Source organism: Hemicordylus capensis, chromosome 2 (assembly GCF_027244095.1).
Source record: "Hemicordylus capensis ecotype Gifberg chromosome 2, rHemCap1.1.pri, whole genome shotgun sequence".
Taxonomy (NCBI): Eukaryota; Metazoa; Chordata; class Lepidosauria; order Squamata; family Cordylidae; genus Hemicordylus; species Hemicordylus capensis.
Genome location: NC_069658.1, coordinates 228,539,869 through 228,559,016, shown reverse-complemented (window position 1 = coordinate 228,559,016; position 19,148 = coordinate 228,539,869). Strand labels below are relative to the sequence as shown.

The window sequence follows — 19,148 nt, the reverse complement described above, 5'->3', positions numbered from 1 at the left end:
AGGTCTAATAATTGCCACCTTTAAACAAGGAGGCATCCTACCTTTCCTCATTTCTGATCTCAACCAGCCCTCTCCAACAATCTCCCTGCTTGATAATAAGCCATTTTGGACAAGGATCAAGAGAACAGGTGGTAAGACACATAGTTCCAAGCAGCTTGTTCACATCCTCAGGAGTCACAAACTAAAATTGATTCAGTTTAGCCGCGCAAGAGAATTTACTGGATACCTCTGCAAAAGACTCTGCACTAACAATGGAATCCTGGTCGGCTCGAATACGAAATTTTGTCCACAAATAACTAATTAAAAACTTAACAGTGGCTGACTGATGTCCCCAAATCTCCAAAGCCGGAGCAGAAGGAGGCTATGGAAGTCCCCTCACCACCCTCAACAATTCGGCTAGACACGAACCTGCAGACACAATATGTGAAGCAAAGAATTGCTTCTTTGCCACATGTACTTCCCAAGCTTAGGTCTTTTCTACTAGGGTGTCAACAAGATCACCAGCAGAGCCAACATTAAAACCTTCCAAACCCTCCCTTGTGTGGAATCCTATTGGATCCAATAGCCTCCTCATGTGGACCATCCTAAATAGGCCCTTTAACCCTGCAGAGGTGACTAGTGACTGCAAACTGAACCTTCACCAGGTGGTGGTCCATCCATGACAATAGGGAAATCATAGGAGTGCCCAATTATGGAACAACTCCCTTAGCAGAGCAAAATACCAAATCGAGAATGTGACCAGCAACATGTGTCGGACCTGAGACCACTTGGGAAAGACCCAAATTTGTCATGGCCACTATGAACTCCTAAGCTACTCTTGACAATTCAGTTCCAAAGTGAACACTTAAGTCGCCCACCACCATCAACCTCGGCATCTCCAATGCCAACTCTGCAGCCAAATCAAATAGCTCAGTTAGGGATTCTGTTAGCGGGATGATCAGTACACCAACAGAAGTCCCCATCTATCCTTGGTCCCAAGACTCAAGTACATTCACTCAATATAGGTAGGTGCTCTGACAGGGATCCTGTTAAGGGATATATTGTTCTTATAAAACACAGCCACTCCACCTCCCCGCCCATGTCCTCTCTGCTCCCAACAGAGTATCCTGTAAGGATGTGCACGAACTGGTTCGAAGGTTCGATGGCAGGGGGTTACCTTTAAGGATCAGGGAGGGTGCTCTTCTCCCCTCACCAGCACTGTGATTAAAAACGGTCCCGCAGGGCGGCAGCATACCTCCTTGCTGCCCTGGTGCGCGTCAGACCAGAAGTGCCCCATGTGCGTGTGCACACTGCACGCACACCGGGTACTTCCATTCTGACATGCACCAGAGTGGTAAGGAAGTATGCTGCCACCCTGCGGGACTGTTTTTAATCACAGTGCCGGCGGGGGAGCCGAGAGCACTCTCCCTGCTCCTTAAAGGTAACCCGCTCACTGAACTGGCCGTCGCTGGTTCCATGCTCATCCCTAGTACCCTGTAGGGAGAAGCTGGAACCAAACTGGGTCACTAGCCTCTCTCAACCAGGTCTCTGTCATGCACACCAGAATGGCTGACTCATCCACAATCAAATCATGGTTAATTTCTGATTTATTCTGAACTGACCTGACATTGCCAAGGAACAAAGTGAGGCTCTGCAGGTGGTTGGCACTGCTCCCCAAGGTTAAAGATCTGACAAGGAAGCTGGAAGGGGAAACAGCTATTAAGTTTATATTTTCCCTTCCCCTGTAATGGCCTGCTGACCTGACAACGCTCCTTCTTCTGTTCCCCACCATCACTGGAACAGCCACCCCCTGCTGAGGAGCCACCCCCCACCCCGCCTATCAATCCCCTGATAAACTAAGGCACATCCTTCAGTCAAACAAACAGAGAGGCAGTCCCAAGACCAGCCACAAGTCTTTCAAAAGAATGCTGTTGCCCCCAGCCTTCAGTCCCACTGCCGTCGGCTGTGTCTTTGGCCACAGCTGCCTTCAGTAGTACAAGAAGAGGAGGTGGGTGAGCAACCAGCCCTTCTGGCAGAAACTCAACAACAGGAACAAATTGAGGGTTATCAACAGCAGCAGTGGCAGATTGCTAAAAGCAATGCAAATCTTATTTGTTATTTCTCTTTGTAAACTGCCCTGAGCCATTTTTGGAAGGGCGGTATAGAAATCGAATTATTATTATTATTATTATTATTATTATTATTATTAAAAGAAATGCCAGGAACAAGAGAGCAGAAATACAGCAACAAAGTCCTGGCAACAAAGGTCTTCTTGCAGGTAAGCAACAGCAGCAAGATGGAAAAAAACCAGCCCAGGAGCCTACCCTCTGCCTGTGGGTTTTCCTTAATGATCTGATAATAACAGGCTAAATCTAATGGCTGACATGATGCACATTCTTAATGGAGTCCTGGTAGTGCAAATGCCAATTCTCGAGAGAACAACTTAGGACTCACTACCTGTTGGGTTGCCCTCCTGTGGGGAGGGAAAGGGGCTGAATTGTATCTAGTCATTACATTTTTATTCCAACCAGGAAGCTGAGATTGAGATAAATGGGTCCCCTAATTCATTTTATGCTTACAACCACCTTACAAGGCAGATAAAGCAGAGACAGCAACTGTCTCAGGGTCCTTCAGTTCCATGGCTCATGGCCAAGCAGGGCTCTGAAACTGGCTCACCCCTAATCTAGCTGCAAAGTGCTACCCTCTCCACCATGCTGTCAGCGGCTTAGCCTCAGTCAGCTCCCTCTCAGCATATTGCTGCAACTTCTTGGAAGCCCTTGAGAATGACATGTTTATAAAGAAACACCTTCCACCAAGGCAGACCATGGGCTCTTCTATCTCCTTTCTAAGACTTCATGGCTGAAAAGTGCCACATATGACTTAAGAATCTCTCGGGCAGAAATCTTCCCTACCCTAAAAATGAATGCAAAAACATGCTTCACAGCTCAAAAACAACAGAGAACTTCTTAGCCAAGGTGCTTCCAATCAGTGAGTATAAAAACAGTCATTCACATATGGATTCTTTGATATTACTTAAGGTTTTGTCTCGGGATGAAGCTGTTCCTACACTCTACATTCAAATGCTTTCTCCCCTGTGTGGATTTTTTGATGGGAACTAAGGCCTGAGCTCTTCCTGAAGGACTTCCCACACACTGAACATTCATATGGTTTCTCTCTTGTGTGGATTCTTTGATGGGAACTAAGGTCTGATCTCTGCCTGAAGCATTTTTTACACACTGAGCACTTATATGGTTTTTCCCCTGTGTGGATTTGGTTATGGTAAGTAAGGCTTGAATTGTCACTGAAACTCTTTCCACACTCTGAGCACTGATACGGCTTCTCTCCTGTGTGGATTCTTTGATGGGAAGTAAGGTGTGACCTAATCCTGAAACTCTTTCCGCAGTCTGAACATTTATATGGTTTCTCCCCTGTGTGGATTCTTAGATGGGAAGCAAGGCTTGAACTATCACTGAAGCTCTTTCCACATTCTGAGCATTGGTGTGGTTTCTCCCCTGTGTGGATTCTTAGATGAGTAATATGGGCCGAACAGTCACGGAAGCTTTTTCCACATACTGAACACTTATATGGTTTTTCTCCTGTGTGTATTCTTTGATGTAAAGTAAGCCGAGTTCTGCTGATGAAGGTCTGGCCACATTCTAAGCATGTGTATGGTTTCTCTCCAGTGTGGATTCGTTGATGGCAAGCAAGGCTTGCATTTTGGCTGAATCTTTTTCCACAGACCGAGCACTGATATGGTTTTTCTCCTGTGTGGATTCTTTGATGGGAACTAAGGTCTGAGCTCTGCCTGAAGCATTTTTTACACATGGAGCATTGATATGGTTTCTCCCCTGTGTGGATTCGCATATGGTAAATAAGGCCTGAACTATCACTGAAATTCTTTCCACACTCTGAGCACTGATACGGCTTCTCTCCTGTGTGGATTCTTTGATGGGAAGTAAGGTGTGACCTATTCCTGAAACTCTTTCCACACGCTGAACATTTATATGGTTTCTCCCCTGTGTGGATTCTTAGATGGCAAGCAAGGCCTGAACTATCACTGAAACTCTTTCCACATTCTGAGCATTGGTGTGGTTTCTCCCCTGTGTGGATTCTTAGATGAGTAATATGGGCCGAAACGTCACTGAAACATTTTCCACATACTGAACACTTATATGGTTTTTCTCCTGTGTGTATTCTTTGATGTAAAGTAAGTCGAGTTCTGCTGATGAAGGTCTGGCCACATTCTAAGCATGTGTACGGCTTCTCTCCAGTGTGGATTCGCTGATGGCAAGCAAGGCTTGCATTTTGGCTGAATCTTTTTCCACAGACCGAGCACTGATATGGTTTTTCTCCTGTGTGTATTCTTTGATGGATAGTGAGATTTGATCTAGAGCTGTAGCACTTTCTGCACTCTAAGCATTCATATTTTTTCTCAGTGGTACGAATTATATGATGTGTGCTGAGGCTTGACTTACTAGTTAATATTTCTGCATATGGCGGTGATGTACTCTTTCCTTTACAATCCTTTTGGATTGGCATTTCATAAAAGGCAGTGGGATCGGAAGAGGCGCTCCTCAGCCACTGATGTTTTGTTTCTATTCCCCATCTCTGCCGCTCATCCTTTTTCTCGCTCTCCCCTCCATGACCTGCAGGAAGACAGATGGCCTCCCAAGGAGGCAGAAATGGAGCTTCAAATCACACAAGAAAGTAAACCCACTGCTGTCTGAATAACAGCAGCATCTCTTACATACTGAAAAGTCTCTTTTAAATGGCTTCAACTGACAACCGGTGTGTGTGTATGTGTGTGTGTGTGTGTGTGTGTGTGTGTGTGTGTGTGTGAGAGAGAGAGAGAGAGAGAGAGAGAGAGGTGAAGTGTAACTGATTAGTGGAAGCAACCATTCCTATTCAAACAGGAAGGCACATCTTCAGTAAAAAGTGGTATTATCCCAGGAGAAGGAAAGGGAAATGGTGGAATACCCCTTTAAGACAAAGCCATTTTGTGCTGCACCTGACTAGAGGAGGGTAAAGAGGGGATTGGATGTGAGCAAATATTAAGAAGTACTCCAGCAAGGAAGCGCACAGCTCTCAGATTTCTGAGGAAATCTCTGCCCACCTCGGAGATGGGGTGGGAACATCCTTAATGTTTGGACTAAGCACAAGGACCAAAGTGGGAAAAGAGATTCTGAAGAAATCACTGAGACACCAAATCCCCCACTTATGTGCGCATAACAGACCCAGAGGAGGGAAAGCACATAAGAACATAAGAACAGCCCTGCTGGATCAGGCCCAAGGGAACTGTTGCACCGTTCTCTTGACTTTCACAAACATGGCCTTCTGCATCCAGGAAACACAGACCAGCACCAGATCTCCTTAAAGACAGCCCTTCAGTTGATTGATTCAGATTAGCAAGAGCGGTGAAAGGAAGGGGGAGCCTTACCCAGAGAGGCCAGATGTCTGCAGGTTTCCTCCATGACTTCTCTGTACAGAGCCCTTTGGTCGGGATCCAGCAGGGCCAACTCCTCCTCCGTGAACTGCACAGCCACCTCCTCAAAGTCTGACAGACCCTGACAGGAGGAAGCATTTTGTCATCCCAGGTGAGGTGACAGTGCAAGAAGACAAGGCATAGTGGCTGAGAGAACTCCTACGGGATGCAAAGCTCCTTCTGCGAAGGAGCCTTTTCAGGCTCCTCCGCCCTAGCCTTTTGCGTGTGCAGCTTTGACAGGTAACGGAGCAGAGCTATAGTTGTAGTTCTTGTCTATTTGGCAGGGGGAGAACAACACTCCCTATCAGTGTTCCCTCCAACAGGGATTCCCAGATGATGTTGACTACAACTCCCAGAATCCTCAGCCGCAATGGCTTTTGCTTGAAGATTATGGGAGTTGTAGTCAACAACATCTGGGAGTCCCTGTTAGAGAGAACACAGGACCCTATCCAGTTGCACCACAGCATCCCTCCAGTGGTTGTTGCTGGTGGTGTCTACCTTGGATTTCCATTGGGACTGTGAACCCATTGGGACAGGAAGCCAGCTTATGTATGTATTGTTTATTTTTCTAGGCAAAGTGCTTTGTTGAAAAACAGTATATAAATATCCATCTTTTAGGACTATCCCGCTTCTCAGCCCGAACTATACACTTGTGGGTCTCCCAGGCAGAACCAGGACCCAAAGACTATCTACTTTATTGCAAAGCCCAGAGAGAAAGTGTTCTGTGGACAAGTCCTCAGAATTTCTTGACCTCAAGGATCTCTGACTCCTAAAGAGCTGATTTCACTACCCACCGTAAACTTCAGCCCAGCTACCTGGAGTTTCCCTCACCAAGCAGATCTCCACCCTCTACTTTCCAGCCCAGGAGAAGCTATGCCACTCTCCACCGCCTGCAACCCCCCCCCCACCTGCCCCCGCTTGTTTCTAGCTATAGGAACCCAATTTGCCCACAGGTCTCCTTCCTCACCACCCTCTTCCACAAGTTCTTTCCCTCCCTGCTCTTTATGATTGCCTGCCCCAGGCATCCCAAGCATTAAGTCGACTCTTAAGGAGCTCCTCCTTCCAGCACTCAATCATTTTACCCCATTCATTTCAATTGCACTGTTTCAATGTATTGTTTTTCTGAACTAACAATCCCCGTAAGCAAATCTGTTCTACCAATTTACCCACCTGAATGACTTATTTTGTCTATTCTTTAATCAGAGTGCATAATTTGGTTCTCTTCTAACAACATTCTTCTCAAATGTTTTGCACTGAAAGATTGTCTCTCCCTCTTGTATTACTCTGCGCCTACGTACAGGTAATTTCTTTATTTTTACTTTTACTTTTACATTTATATCCCGCTCCTGCTCCAAGGAGCCTAGAGTGCCGTATATGGTTATATTTATCCTCACAACAACCCTGTGAGGTAGGTTGGGCTGAGAGATGCATGACAGGCCCAGTCACTCAGTGAGTTTCATGGCTGTATGGGGATTTGAACTCAGGTCTCTCTGGTCCTAGTCCAGCACTCTAACCACTACACCACAGTGGCTAGCCTTTGGACCAAAGATTCCTTTGTGCCAAAGAATCTAAGACATGAGAATTGAGTACTATGTGTCATAACAAGTAGTAGTTTTAGTGTAAGCCAAGGGAGGGACGCAGATTCTCCCAGGCCCAGGGAGATGCACAGGGAACCCCCAGGCTGTGGCCCCCTCCTCTCCTGCATGACCCCTCCCTTACCGGGTCCAGCTGCACAGAGGCTGTCTCTGCTCCGCCACAAAAAGGAGCAGGCAGGGAATGAAGAGCCAGTGGGATTTCACCACCTGTAAAAGAGATTTAAGAAGAGGCAGAAAGGGTCTTGTTTGCTGTCTGACCTCACTCAAGGGGCCCATCCTCAACATTGTTTCTATTGTTAATTTATTAACATTTCCTGCCCCTGCCTTTCAGTCAAATGGTCCCAAATTGGCTAGCAACAAATTTTAGCAATGTGATATTGCCACACAGGACCAGTCCAGACGAGCTCTGCCCGGGACATGCAAGGAGGTCAGAGACTCACCAAGAGCGCCCCTGCCCTGATGTAGCAAGAGGATGTCCCTATGCACTCTTGGGGTGTCTCTTAAGAGCGTGAGGGGGACATAGCCCAGCAGAGAGGAAGAGGGAGAGTCCATCCACTTCCCACCCAGTGCTGCCTGGAGTGAGAGACCAGGTGGGTTCTGGGGTTCCTTTTGCTGTTGCCTGCCTGCTTCTGCTTCCCCTGTGGGGTTGTAGCCTCAGGTTAACATCTGTGGGAAGTGTGGGTAGGATTGGGACCAGCCCCTGAGTGACTCAGCTGTACCTTGGGTCACCTGCTCAGTTTTGGGCTTTATAGGAAGGCTCCTTGTGGCAGTGGGCCTGCCACTGACGGGGTCGCCCCTTTGGGGGAGAACAAGGGCGTGGGCTAGGGGGCTTCTGTTTAATCAGTCTTAAGCTGTTTTGGACTTGGGTTGAAGTTGTTGTAATGTGTTTGGGTCCGTCTTGAGATGGGGGGACAGGGGGTGCCTTCGTTGACTATGGGGTAGCTATTCTGTAGAGGAGCAGGTGAGGGGACGTGGGCGGGGAGGTCGAGTGGCTGTGGTCTATAAGGATAACATCTCCCTTACCAGGGTCCCTGTTAGGGTATCAGACCATACTGAATGTGTGTACTTGAGTTTGGGGACCAGGGATAGATTGGGATTTCTGTTGGTACACCAATCTCCCTGCTGCGCAGCAGAATCCTTTACAGAGCTCACGGACTTGGTCATGGAACTCGCGCTGGAGTCTCCTAGACTCTTGGTGCTGAGGGACTTCAATGTTCATTTCAGGACCAATCAGGAGTTCATAGTGGCCATGATAACTATGGGCCCTATCCCAAGTGGTCTCTGGACTGACACATATTGCAGGTCACGCGCTTGATTTGGTCTTTTACTCTGATCAGGGTGGTGTTCCATGGGTGGGGACTCCTGTAATTTCCCTATTGTCATGGATGGACCACCATCTGGTTAAGGTTGGACTTACAACCATTTCCCACCTCTGCAGGGGCAAGGGCCTATTAGAATGGTCCTCCTAAAGAGGTTATTGGATCCAGTAAGCTTCAATGTTGGATTTGCCAGTGATCCTGTTGATGCCCTGGTTGAGAATTGGAACAACTTGCTCACCAGGGCAGTAGACACGATTGCTCCCAAGTGTCCCCTCTGACCCGCTTCAAAATTGGCCCCTTGGTATACGGAAGATCTACAGGGATTGAAGCGGCAAGGTAGGAGACTGGAGCGCAAGTGGAGAAAGACTACTCTAATCCGACAGATTGCGACATAGGACACATTTAAAGATCTATGCTCAGGCATTACGTGTGGCAAAGAGGCAGTTCTTTTCTGCCCGTATTGCCTCTGTGAGTTAATGTCCAGTGGAGTTGTTCAGGGTTGTGAGGGGACTAGTATCTGCTCCCCCTCCCTTGAACCAGAATTTGGAGTCATCAGTTACCCGCAGAAATGTGTTTAAAGAGTTTTTGGCAGATAAAATCTCTCGGATTCGGGCCGACCTAGTTGGAGACTCCACAATAAATTTGATGTCTGAAGTGGAGGTGCCCAACGACTCCTCTTAAGTGATTCGACTGGATTGGTTTCAGTTTGTGACTCCTGAGGATGTGGACAAGCTGCTTGGAGGGGTGAGGCCTACCACTAGTTCTCTTGACCCTTGTCCAACATGGCTTGTTCTATCTAGCAGGGAGGCTGTTGTAGACAGCCTGGTAGAAAATATAAATGCTTCTCTGAGGGAGGGCAGGATGCCTCCTTGTCTTAAGGAGGCAATCATTAGACCTCTTCTAAAGAAGTCTGCATTAGATCCCTCAGAATTGAGCAATTATAGGCCTGTTTCCAACCTCCCATGGCTGGGCAAGGTAATTGAGAGGGTGGTGGCCTCTCAGCTCCAGGCAGTCTTGGAGGAAACTGATTATCTAGACCCATTTCAAACTGGTTTTCGGGCGGGCTATGGGGTAGAGACTGCCTTGGTCAGCCTGATGAGCCTGATGGATGATCTCCAATTGGGAACTGACAGAGGAAGTGTGACTCTGTTGGTCCTTTTGGATCTCTCGGCGGCTTTCGATACTATCAACCATAGTATCTTTCTGGAATGTCTGAGGGTGTTGGTGGGTGGGAGGTACTGTTTTACAGTGGTTCCGCTCCTACCTCTCGGACAGATTCCAGATGGTGTTGATTGGAGATTGTTGCTCTTCAAAATCTGAGCTTAAATATGGTTTCCCTCAAGGCTCCGTACTTTCTCCAATGCTTTTTAACATCTACATGAAACCGCTGGGAGAGATCATCAGGGGATTTGGAGCTGGGTGTTACCAGTACGCTGACGACACCCAGATCTACTTCTCCATGTCAACTTCTTCAGGAGCTGGCATATCCTCCCTAAATGCCTACCTGGAAGCAGTAATGGGCTGGATTAGGGAGAATAAACTGAAGCTGATTCCAGATAAGATGGAGATACTTATTGTGTGGGGTCAGAACTCTAGAGACGATTTTGATCTACATGTTCTAGATGGGGTCACACTTCCCCAAAAGGAACAGGTTCTCAGTTCTGGGAGTACTATTCACACCTCTCCCTGGTTTCTCAGGTTGAAGCGGTGGCTAGGGGTGCTTTCTATCAGCTCCAGCTGATATGCCAGCAGCGCCCGTTTCTTGAGATCAATAACCTTAAAACAGTGGTACATCTGTTGGTGACTTCCAGACTTGACTTCTGTAATGTGCTCTATATGGGGCTGCCTTTGTAGGTAATCCAGAAACTTCAGCTGGTTCAGAATGCGGCAGCGAGGTTGGTCTCTGGGTCATCTTGGAGAAACCACATTACTCGTTTACTGAGTGAGCTACAAGGGCTGCCAATAGGTTACCGGACAAAATACAAAGTGCTAGTTATAACTTATAAAGCCCTAAATGGCTTAGGCCCTGGGTATTTAAGAAAGCGTCTTCTTCACTACAAGCCCCACCACCCATTGAGGTCATCTTAGGAGGTCTGTCTCCAGTTACTGCCAACGCATTTTGTGGCTACACAGAGTTGGGCCTTCTCGGTCGCTGCCCCGAGATTGTGAAATGCGCTTCTGGCTGAGATAAGCTCCTCCCCATTTCTGGCAATTTTCAAAAAACACTTGAAAACTCATCTTTTTGCCCAAGCTTTCTCAGCTTCCTAAACCTTTAGGTTTTAATTTCTGGTTTATTTTTAAATTTGTTAATTGTTTTTAGTTTTTGTATATGTTTTTAACTTGTTTTATGCTATTGTTAACTGCCCAGAGACGAATGTTTGGGGCAGTGTACAAATTTGATAGATAGATAAATAAATAAATAAATAATAAAATAGCTGTGTTTTGGAGTGTGTGCAGTAGGGACAATCCAGATTCACACCCTCCACATGCGATTAATAAAACACAGCAAGAACATGTCAGGACATTCTCCTGTAATGTAAGGGCAAGTGTGATCTTGGTACACACACATACTCTCATGTATGCCGAGTGGCTCTCCTTTGAATCTCACCATAAACAAATATAATATGTGGTCAAAAAGCCAGGTTCAATCAATCACAGTTTAAAAAAATATTACAAGCCAGCGAGAACAAAAACGCCATCAGTTGCTGACAAGAAGTAATCAGGATAGATGCTTGATGGAATTGGCAGGTGTAGGAAATTCAGAAGACAAAACACTCAGAACCAAGATGTCTGCTTAGAAGGTGGAGAACTTGAGAACCTCTGAAAAAGATATTCAAACACAGGCAGGCTCATAAGGGGAAGATGGTCCTTCAGAGATTCAGTGGTTTAATGTTCAATCCAACATTTTGACCAGGTAACCTTGAAAGCCCTGAAGAGTCTGAAATCGGAATCCTGAAATCGGAATGTGGGAGAAATCTCTCTCCCCCACACTGGTACCACCCCCTTGGTTGTGAAGTTTCCCTGTAGGATCCTTGTTTCACATCCTTCCATTTACCATGGTTCAGTTGGAGAGGGTTTGGGATCAGGGCCTTCTCTCTCACAATTCCAACGCTTTGGAATGGCCTTTCTGGAGAGATGGGAGCATTCACCTCCCTATACAGTTTCTGTCTCCAGATGAAAATATTGATGCTTGCTAAGACATTCGCTGTTTATGGTTTATGCTTTGGACTCAAATTTAGATATACAACCAGTTGCTGGGGGATAACCAAGCAACATAATAAAGTAGAATACATACATGCTGTGCTGAAGAAAAGGATTTGAGGGAGGACTAACTCTCACTTAGAGCAGCTTCTGGGAGGGTGAGCCTCTCTTCATAAGAGGGAGAGCCTTATTTGAATCTGATAATAAACCTTTGTTGGTGAAGTGTGCTACTCTTCACTTTGGGCCTGCCTGAGTCACATGCCTCTGGAGGCCTAGGGAATGCTCAGCTCCTAAGAAGTGTTTCACCACTTTGTTACCACTCCCCCAATATTATATGGAGAGTGGATTGTCCCACATCAAAATTAAGTGAATCTCTTACAGACAAGGATTCACCCCAGTGAACTGCCTGCTCTGCCCCTGGCCCCAGTTCGAGCTATGACACATGTGTGCAGGCGCACGCGCGCGCACACACACACACGTGCGCACACACATGCACAGATATCACTGCATTTTATGAAAAAATCTCTTCCAACGCTGAATCTTGGGCACAGTTCAAAATGCTGGATTGGATCTCAAAGGTCTTAAACTGTTGATTCATTTTAAAATAGGCGAAGAGGGTGGAACTAAGTTTTTCTGCCCACCAAATCTCAAGAGGAATGAAGAAGCAGAGCATAGATTTCAGAAAGGAGGGAGATCAACATGAAATATACTGCTGGTTCATTCTTACATATCAAGGTAGCCACTCCATCACCCTCCTGCATGATCCACCTGAACAGCGTCTTCTGTCTGGTGTCTGATGGAGCCTTCTCTGCCCCGAAGAAATCAGGGTCTGCTTTTGATGGCCTCTGCCCCTGAAAGACCAGAGAGGGAATGGAGAGAGAGATTAGAAAATGCTTTCTGTATAGCCCTGCTTTCGTCCATACTGATACACCAAGGTTATCCTTGAGGACATTGTTCCATGTTGCCTCACTGTATTAAGGTAGTTGGGACAGCTCCTTCGCAGGAATGGTACTGAGAAGGTGGAAATCCGGTCCCAAAGTTCCACCTGCTCCATCCCATCCCTATTGGATTTCAGGCACAAGGCAGAGGCAGTTTTATTCTAGAGGGTTTGGGGAGATATGTCTAGGTTTCTGGCCAATAATGACTGCTGTATTTTTACTTGCCTGATCTGTAAGCGACTCCCTAGATTTTTAATGGAAACGCAAAAGAGACATATTCCAAACCAGCATCGATGAGATGAAGGTGTACTCCCCTTGCAAGAAGTAGTACACAGTTTGGAGGTGTTGCTGGACCCAGCTCTGCTTCTGGATGGTGGAGACGGTGGACAGGGGTGTCTTTGCACAGCTTTGGCTAGTGTGCCAGCTGTGTCCCTTTCTCAAGTAGGCATAACTAGCCAAGGTTAGCTTTTCCTTAGTCACGTTGGAGCTGGATTACGGCAATGCACTTTGCATGGGGTTGCCCTTGAAGAATATTCAGAAACTTTAATTAGTGCACAAAGCAGTGGCTAGGGTTCTATCTGGAACCCCTTTTTCAGAACCTATTACACCTGTTTTGAAAGAGCTGCACGGTTGCCAATTTGTTCCAGATCCAATTCAAGGTGCTGGTTATTACCTTTAAAGCCCTTAAAGGTTTGGGCCTAGATATCTGAAGGACCACCTGCTCCCAAAGATTTATGCCCATCCAACAAGGTCATTGGAAGCGGCTCTGCCGACATTGAGTGAGGCTCAATTGTTGTGCATGCAGGACAGGGCCTTCTCTGTTGTTGCCCCCAGGCTTTGGAATGCCCTCCCGGTTGGTGTCTGGCATTTGTGGCTGTTTTTAAGAAACAACTCAAAACACTTCTATTTGTTCAAGATTTTGTGCCTTAGGTGTTTGCTAGTCTCTCCGGCTGTTCTGTTTTGTTTTTACTGTTGTTGCTTTTTGGTGTTTTGTGGTGACCAGCCCCTCCTCCCTAAAGAGTTAACCGGAAGTGAACCCTGCCCTGACGGACAGGCTGGTGAACTCCAGGGATCAGCCAATCGGCAGAACAGGTGAGTCGGACCTAGAGGGCAGTTGGAGAGGAAGAAGCTTTTCTTTGTTAGAAGAAGCTGGCTGAAGGAGCAGAGGAGAACATGTGGCCATGAGCTGCAAGAATATCTCTCTGCAAATCTGGGGAAAGCCAGGATTGCAGGAAACTTAAATCCTGTACCATGGTTTGGTGAGGTCAAGAAAGAAGCTTGGACTTTTGACTTCGGGAGGTTAGTCTAGGGAACAGTCTGTCTAGTCAGATTTCACATTAGACTTTCAGTTTCTCTTGTGTGTTTTGCATATTCCTGATACTGGTCTATTGTTTATCTGAAATGTAACTAAACTAAGAAACACTAGACTTTGCCCATCCATCCAGGGCGTTGCAAAAGAGTGTAAACATTTTAAAGGTGGTCTTGTATATTCCTATATCCCTATTCCATACAACTGGGGTGCTTTTTGAAGTATTCTTGTAATCACTGAGTATTTTTACTTGTAACAGGTAAAAAAACAGGGAGCCTCAAACCAAAGCAGTCTGTAGCATTTGAATAAAGGTCCCCCCCCCACTTTTTGTTCCTTGCATTTTACAAGCCCCTCTGAGTGGATTTTTGACTCAGGAAAGGTGGGGGCCAGCAGGGGGTCTCATTCTGGTGCACACACACCTCAGATGGTCAGCAATCTACCAGTTTTTCACCAAGTGTAGGCTTGCACGTGGGAGGATTTTTAAAAAAGTATTTTTTTCATAGCAAAAGAAGATTTTCCCTGGGATTTCCACCCCAAGCCCAGGGAGGGTCAAACTCTGAGATAAAGAGGGGTGGTGGTGGCAGCCATTTTTGAAACTACCAGAAGTACAGGAATGTTTGGGGGAAAGCCTTTCTAGGGAAGCGCAGAGGGGATGTTTCAGCATTTTTCTTCCCCTCATGTGCGCTTACTCTGAGACAAAGGCTTTAATCTGCTACAGTGTTCTTATATTTTCATAGTTTTAATTGATTTTGATATTTTAATGTGATATGAAATTTTATTGTAATAACTTTTGTAAACTGCCTTGGGATACATTTTATGAAAGGCAGTATATAAATAGAATAATAAATAAATGACACACTCAAGACCTTTCTGGAATGGTCTCCTCCACCCAAAACTGGGTTACCAGTTAGTATATCTTGGACAGCCTAGCTCACACTTTTGGCCCCTGAGAGCTACCAGAATGAAAGTGACACACTCACCTGTTGGTCTTCCTGCTTTCTGACATCTGCCTAGCTCAGGAGGAAACCTTCTGCCAGGGCCACTGCCTGGGAACTGGTCTCTGCTCCACACTCTCTCACCCAGCTCTCCATCTCTGGGGGCAGGACACTCAGGAACTGCTCCAGGATCACCAGGTCCAGCATCTGAGCTTTTGTGTGTCTTTCTGGCCTCAGCCACTGGCAACAAAGACTGTGGAGTTGACTGCAAACCTCTCGGGGCCCCTCCGCCTCTTGGTAGCAGAACTGCCTGAAGTCCTGGTGCTCTACTTTTGAGCTGGTGCTGTCCTCTCCTGGAATCTTCTGCTCAGTCCTTTCCCAGAATTCCTCAGTGCTTCCAACCTCATGCCCTCTAACAGAGCATTCTTCTTTCATCTTTGTGATCTACTCCAAGTCAGCTTCCAGTAATATCTAAAGATCTCCTTGCTCTTCAGTCAATTTCTCTCTTAAAGGAAGGGCTGGCCATGCAGACAGGTGGGTCTATAAAGCTGTGTGATTCCTCTCTCACCACTATTATGTTCTGCAATGCAGCTGGATATTACAAACCAGATTTTACAAGGATTGTTATAGCTAACTATGGAGGTTTCTCCCTGTAAGTAAGTCAGATGAATGGTAAGCCTCATGGAGAAACCACAGACAGGTGGTGGTGGGAGGTTAAATAGGGTCATTAATCTGTGGCTTGGTCCAATTTACAGCCTTAGTCTGAACTGGCAAAAGCTGTAAGTGTGATGGTTGGTGCTTCTGTGATTGGCAGACCTGGTGCTCGGGTCTGTCAGTCATGGAAGCAATGACTCTCATGACTCACAGGGAAGGAGACCTGGTCTTGTGGTAGCAAGCATCAATTGTCCCCTTTGCTAAGCAGGGTCTACCCTGGTTTGCAATTGCACTGTAAGATATTCCCCTTAGGGGATGGAGCTGCTCTGGGAAAAGAATCAGAAGGTTCTAGCTCCCTCTCTGGCATCTCCAGATAGGGCAGAGAGAGACTCCTGCCTGTAACCTTGCAGAAGCCGCTGCCACTCTTTATAGACAGTATTGAACTAGATTGACCAATGATCTGACTCGGAATATGGTAAGCAAGGGTGGGAACACATCACCGGCTGCCTCCCCACTGGCTTCTTCTCCCTCTCCACTGTCTGGGTACCTCCATTCTCAGAGTGCTCCCTCCCCACATTCCTCTCTGGCACCTTCTGCTGCACTCCCCTTGGCCACTACTCACACCAGATAGTCAGGAAAATCCTAGGCCACTTTCCCCTAAGGAGTGTGTCCACAAAGGTACTATCCCACCCTCACAGTCCCTCAATTATAAATGCCTCCCTCCAAATCAGGACACTCTGCTTGCTGAGATGGAGTCTACCCAAGACAGTCAATGGTTTAGGGTTATTAGCCATGATGGCTTTTGGTAATGAGTAGCTTTCATCCCCCCAAAACAAGCTTATTGGGTAAAAATAGCTTAAGATGACCATATGCTAGTCAAAGAACTTTTCTAATCCAACTTTTTCTATCTGAAGTAACAGACTGACAGTCAACAATGAAAAAAAGTTTTGCCATGGCAATATTTACTGTTTTATTGCTATTCTGAAAGCATCAATCTACAGAGAGCACTCAAATCACCAATATTTTTATAGATATGTGCTGGAAACTGCAAGGTTTCCAAGTAAAGTTCTTTTAGCTAATCGTTAGTCATTATGATTAATGATGATTAATTAATCAATCATTAACCAGCCCCACCACCCTGGACCAATAGGGGCAGGTTTCAGAGCCTAGAAAGGCCTGATGGCACAGGCGTGATAACAGAGCAGAAGCCATCTTGGTAACTTTATTGCCCAAAAAGGTTCAGGCCTTGGCAGAGTGCTTAGAGATGGCCATTTTACAGTTCGGCAGAGACAGTGGAAGACACTAGGACTCCACCGCAGCCTGTGGGCCTATCTTTGCCACCGGCACCCTTGAACATTAAGCCTGGGAAAGGAAAGGCCACGTATATGACACCAAAGAGCCTTTCCTACCCTTCAGCAGGCCTGAAAACAAACCAGATGGCTGTTTTTACCATGGACCAGGTTCTGGATCCAGAAACCACCTTCCCAGCAAAGCAGTATGATGAACTAGAATGCAATTTTGGATGTTGTAACATCAACCCTGCTTCTGCTATGGAGAACTATGAGAGCCAGCGTGGCATAATGGTTAGAGTGCTGGACTAGGACAGGGGAGACCCGAGTTCAAATCCCCATTCAGCCATGAAACTAGCTGGGTAACTCTGGGCCAGTCACTTCTCTCTCAGCCTAACCTACTTCACAGGGTTGTTGTGAAAGAGAAACTCAAGGGTGTAGTACACCACTCTGGGCTCCTTGGAGGAAGATTGGGATATAAATGTAATAATAATAATAATAATAATAATAATAACAAATAGCTGAAGCCAGAGAGCTTCCAGCTACTACCGCACAGAAGCATGAGTTCATCAGCTTCTGAGACAGAAGCTCCTGTGAAACAAAAACCAAGTTGGAAAAAATGGGTGAAGAAGAGGCCTTATTAGTAATGGTGCAATGATGGCTATTGTAATTCAGACTTGGACTTTTCTGATGGTTTTGAGTATGGCTGCCATTCTTATTTGTCAACCAGGCCTTGGGCTTCTCCGTGCGAATAAGTGCTGCAGATCTAGTGAAGACTGGACATTGTGTGATTGCCTGATCAATTTCAGGCAGCCCAAGGAACAGCAATTCCTATTGGAACAGGAAGGCAAAGCTTCTGTAGGGAGCTTTGCTATATGTGGAGCAGAAAAAAGAGAATGTTGGGAGTTTCCTTTCATGAAAAGAAGCCCTCTTGAGTCACGGATGGTCATCCTTGGACAATGCCTAAATGGCAGAACATATCCTGCAGAAACCTCTGAAGGGGAGCACGGGCCAGCAGTTCTTGCCATTCCGAGCTCGCAGAACTGCTGCACGGTTTTCCGCAGCATTCCTCGCTCATGGCTTTCTGCTTCCGAGAAACACAGCCCAGCCCTGAGGTCCTCCCTGACAGTCCTCCATGGAGGGACACCCAGAAGAGCAGCCCCGTTACCTGTGAAGCCGCCTTTTGAGTCTCTCTGCCTGCCTGCCCTGTCTAGCGATCTGCTGAAGCTGCCTCCCTAGGGCTTGGCAAACTTCATTTATATCCCGCTGTTCCTCCAAGGAGCCCAAAGCGGTGTACTACATACTCTAGTTTCTCCTCACAACAACCCTGTGAAGTAGGCTAGGCTGAGAGAGAAGTGACTGGCTGAGAGTCACCCAGCAAGTCTCATGGCTGAATGGGGATTGGAACTGGGGTCTCCCCGGTCCTAGTCCAGCACTCTAACCACTAGACCACGCTGGCTCTCACATGCGCTTTGCACTCACCAGATCCATAGAAGGAGCCGATACTACAGTGCAGACAGAGACATCGGAGACTCCTTGTGGGCGGGGGTCTTTGGGGGCTGCCGCTGGATGGAAGGAAGTGCTCCCGTACACAGTTCCGCCCCCGTTCCGGGCCTCTCTAGGAATATTCACTCTAATAATAGGTTGAGGCGGAGACAAGCGGGGAGCGGGGTTTCCCTTCCCGCCAACCCTCCCCCTCCTCGCTTGCCTTAGAATTCTCCGCTGCCTTTGTTGCCTTCCAGGGACCGGCTTTTGTGTCTCTCCTCAGAAGCACGAGGGAAGTTCCCCGCCCCCAGCAGAAGGGCAACAGCTGCAGGACGTTTCCTCCCAGCAGTGGGGCAGATGTGCACCTATGTAATGTTGGAGCCTGGATGTAGGAGGCCCTTTGCCACTCCCCCTCAGCCACAAAATCAGCATCCTCCTCCTCCTCCACACACGATGCTGTTGAGCAGGTGGTACTGCGCCCAAAACTCTGGCGGGGTTTTAGGGGAGGAAGCTGAAGGCGGCAGCCAGAAAGCGGGGTGGGTGGGGTTTGGCGGTGGAGGAGGCAGGTGGAATGTATGAAGAGGGAGAGGGACGTGAGGGGGTCTTTCTTGGGGTGGGGGATCTTTGACCAACCGAGGTGTCTCCCGCCTCCTTCAGCATCCCTCCCGTCCCCTGCAGTTGCCTTCTCTGAGAAAGTCTCCCCAAAGCGGGTGATACTAAACCACCTGCCAACAGGGACACATGCTTGCCAATAGGGAACAATAGAAAACCTAGGAATGCTAATAGGAAACAAAAGGAAGCCACTACTTACAGGCTTGCCAATAGGGAACAATAGGTCATCACCTGCCAAGAGGAGACCTGGAGTTTGGGGAGGCTGGAGGATCCACAAAAGGGCTAAAATCTTGTTTTCTTTCAGAGGTAGGAAGCGAGTCAGTCCTGGAAAGAGGCATGGGCCAGGAGGC

General features: G+C 47.1%; 1 protein-coding gene across 5 annotated transcripts; it reads right to left on the bottom strand.

The window, feature by feature from the left end:
- Positions 1-1,352: 1,352 nt before the first annotated feature.
- Positions 1,353-18,626, bottom strand: LOC128341639 (zinc finger protein 883-like). 5 transcript variants are annotated; one of them, XM_053288022.1, is made up of 6 exons: positions 18,184-18,626; positions 14,804-15,408; positions 12,304-12,427; positions 7,181-7,263; positions 5,417-5,543; positions 1,353-4,625 (listed from the first exon to the last, which is right to left on the bottom strand). In XM_053288022.1, exons 3-6 carry the CDS (start codon positions 12,335-12,337, stop codon positions 3,043-3,045), a joined length of 1,827 nt encoding a protein of 608 aa, XP_053143997.1. In that variant the 5' UTR covers positions 12,338-12,427; positions 14,804-15,408; positions 18,184-18,626; the 3' UTR covers positions 1,353-3,042. The 5 variants fall into 5 exon arrangements, 3 of the variants coding, with proteins under 3 accessions (XP_053143997.1, XP_053143998.1, XP_053143996.1); XM_053288023.1 differs by having other exon boundaries at positions 14,804-15,349; XM_053288021.1 differs by lacking the exon at positions 14,804-15,408.
- Between the last annotated feature and the right edge of the window lie 522 nt (positions 18,627-19,148).